The sequence below is a fragment of the Triticum dicoccoides genome, chromosome 7B (genome assembly GCF_002162155.2).
Source record: "Triticum dicoccoides isolate Atlit2015 ecotype Zavitan chromosome 7B, WEW_v2.0, whole genome shotgun sequence".
In the NCBI taxonomy this organism is placed as follows: Eukaryota; Viridiplantae; Streptophyta; class Magnoliopsida; order Poales; family Poaceae; genus Triticum; species Triticum dicoccoides.
In genome coordinates this window covers 35,467,058-35,469,502 of record NC_041393.1, presented here as the reverse complement: position 1 = coordinate 35,469,502, position 2,445 = coordinate 35,467,058, and the positions used below count along the sequence as shown (strand labels likewise).

Sequence of the window (2,445 nt, the reverse complement as noted above, 5' to 3'; positions counted from 1 at the left end):
AATGCCCCTTAGAAAGAGACGTGAAGAAGATGACGGTACAATCATTGACAGGTGGGACCCACGTTTTTTTGCCACATCAGCTGGTCAAAGCTTTTGGTCTTCGCCACGTCAGCCCGACAGGTGGGGCCAAACTGTCAGTTTCCCTGTTTTCGCGAGCAAGTCGGATAATCAGTGCTCCGTGTTACAGATTAGGCACAAAGTTGGTGGTTTTTTGTGCCCTGATACAAATGTGGTACCAAGTTGTTACCCTAGCCCCAAGTGTAGTGGTTTTGCGTAAATAACTCCGAACTATCTATCTATGTATGTCGAACTATCTATCTATCTATGTAAAATATCTTGTATTGTTTTATTTTATCTATGCAAAAAAATGTTTAGAATGAGCGCGCGCGCTGTATTTTTACCGCGCCTGTTGGAGCTGCGCGCGCGTGGCTTTATAGCGCGGCTGCTGGAGCAAACGCTGCGCGCCGTACCAAACCAGGCGATGGGCGCGCGCCAAATCAGTTTTTAGCGCGCGGCGCGTTCGGCGCCTGTTGGAGATGCTCTAACACAATGCATCCTATTATCACCATTGGTACGCACATGTATAATTGTTAGTTGGGGACTGTAATACATTAAAAAATGATTGCTCGCATAAATAAGAAATGCATGGAACCTATGTTGCTCGGCCAAAGTTAGATAACTAAAGTATAGATTTAGACATGCGAATATTCAGCCATACATCAAGGACTAGTAAAAACTGAATTACCAAATTTAGATTACATATTCACACGCTGTGGGGTGCTTAGAATTTCACGATGATGTCCTTTGCCGCTTTTAGCTCAGCGGGCAAGAATCTAGCAATCAACTCCTTGAGAATGGACGGGCAACTGCTCTTGAGATGCTCATAACCATCACTTGCCACCATAGCCTCAAAATTGGAAGGAGAGGCAAGGAACTCAAAGCAAGCTTCCTTTAGTCCAGGGCAACTATGTTGTTCAGCTAAAGCTAAGCTAGTCGCCACGGTGTTGGAGTCAATGTGTTTGCACAACTTCTCCTCGCATATCAGTTTCAGCCTCTCGACATCATACCTGTCAGCCGCGACGAGTAAATGGCCAGCCATCACCGCGTCTTCACATGCCATCTCAGACGGTGAGTCGTCCGTGTATATGAAATGCAGCAATGATTTGAACACGTCGCTCTCCATATCCTTGATCTCAACCGGATCGCCGGCATTCTCCATCATGGAGCCCAAGAGCTCCGCCTTGAAGACGGAGGACCGAGCAGCGAGCACGGACCTATGGGCTAAAAACTTCTCCTCGCCAACGTGGAAGGTGACGTCTGCACCATCCATGCTGTTTAGGAGGCCGGCGAGTTGCTGGCACAGGTTGCTCCGAGGAACCACGACAAACTGTTTACTACACTTTGTAATTTCCTCGGTACGGATCTCTTTCAAGACGGTGACATCGCATCTGATGGTGAAACAATCGTCTATGAGATGCGGCGATCCCTCGAAATCAGCCTTGTTGATAAATTCGGGGTAGCCCCAGCTGGAACCTTTTCCTGTGAAGGTACATGCGGAGGTGTAGGTACGGGTGAAAGAAGGCACTGGCACCCCGGCCTTGTCGAGCACACTGAAGGTGCATTTCGCCTTCACATCCTTGGCACCCGTAGAATCAACAAGAACTAGGAAAATAGACGCGAAATCAGCAGCATCCTTGTAACCGTTTGGGTAATAACGCACGGCCCAAACATGGCCTCCAACAATGAAAGGCGTAGATCTTGCGCACTTGCCGGTCTCGAGCAGCTCCTTGGTTCTTGAGTATCCGGCTATGTTGAGCGTGTATGAGTATGACCAATCCTCGGCGTCGATTAGGATAGCACCACCGGCAGCAGCAGAAAGATTGCAGTTCCCTGAGGCAGTACGATCTGCTTTTGTTGGCGACGCGCCGAAGCAGCAGCGCAGCATTATGCCAGCCGGGTCGGAGAGGGTCTGGATGTCGGGGCGGCGGCTCGTACGTGGGGATTGGAAATATCGATCACGATGTACGGCTCCTGGAGGAACAACGGCGGTAGAGTCGTTACGACTGGAATAAACTTGGAAGCGAGATTGACCTAGGATCCCCTCCTGCATTATATAAGACGGTTACGGGCCAGATTGGTAGTTTGGTACGTGGGACACAATCCGTTGCTGCTCCTGATTCCAGTTCCAACTATGACATGAAGACGAAACCTATTCGGAACCCCTTAAGCCCGCCCGAAACTGTTAAGTACAATGTAAGAGTATAACCAGGGAAAGCACCGTGATATCTCTTCAGTAGTTTTATTTGATACATAACAGTGTTTTATTTCTTGAAAACCATAGTTTTTTTTTGGGAGGGGGGTAACCATAGTATTATTTCTAACAGAATTGTAATGAAATTCAGTCAATTTGATGAGTGGTGGATTTAGGATCTTAAAATTGCGGGT

At 48.0% G+C, this 2,445-nt stretch overlaps 1 protein-coding gene across 1 annotated transcript; it reads right to left on the bottom strand.

Annotated features, from left to right (window-relative positions):
* Nucleotides 1-781: 781 nt before the first annotated feature.
* On the bottom strand, nt 782-1,945 carry LOC119337443 (BTB/POZ and MATH domain-containing protein 2-like). Its single transcript, XM_037609586.1, has one exon. The coding sequence runs from the start codon at nt 1,943-1,945 to the stop codon at nt 782-784; it is 1,164 nt and encodes a 387-aa protein (XP_037465483.1).
* Nucleotides 1,946-2,445: the final 500 nt, after the last annotated feature.

Coding starts and splice junctions, on each gene's coding strand:
- LOC119337443 (XM_037609586.1), bottom strand. CDS start 1,945: ATGCTGCGCTGCTGCTTCGGCGCGTCGCCAACAAAAGCAGATCGTACT.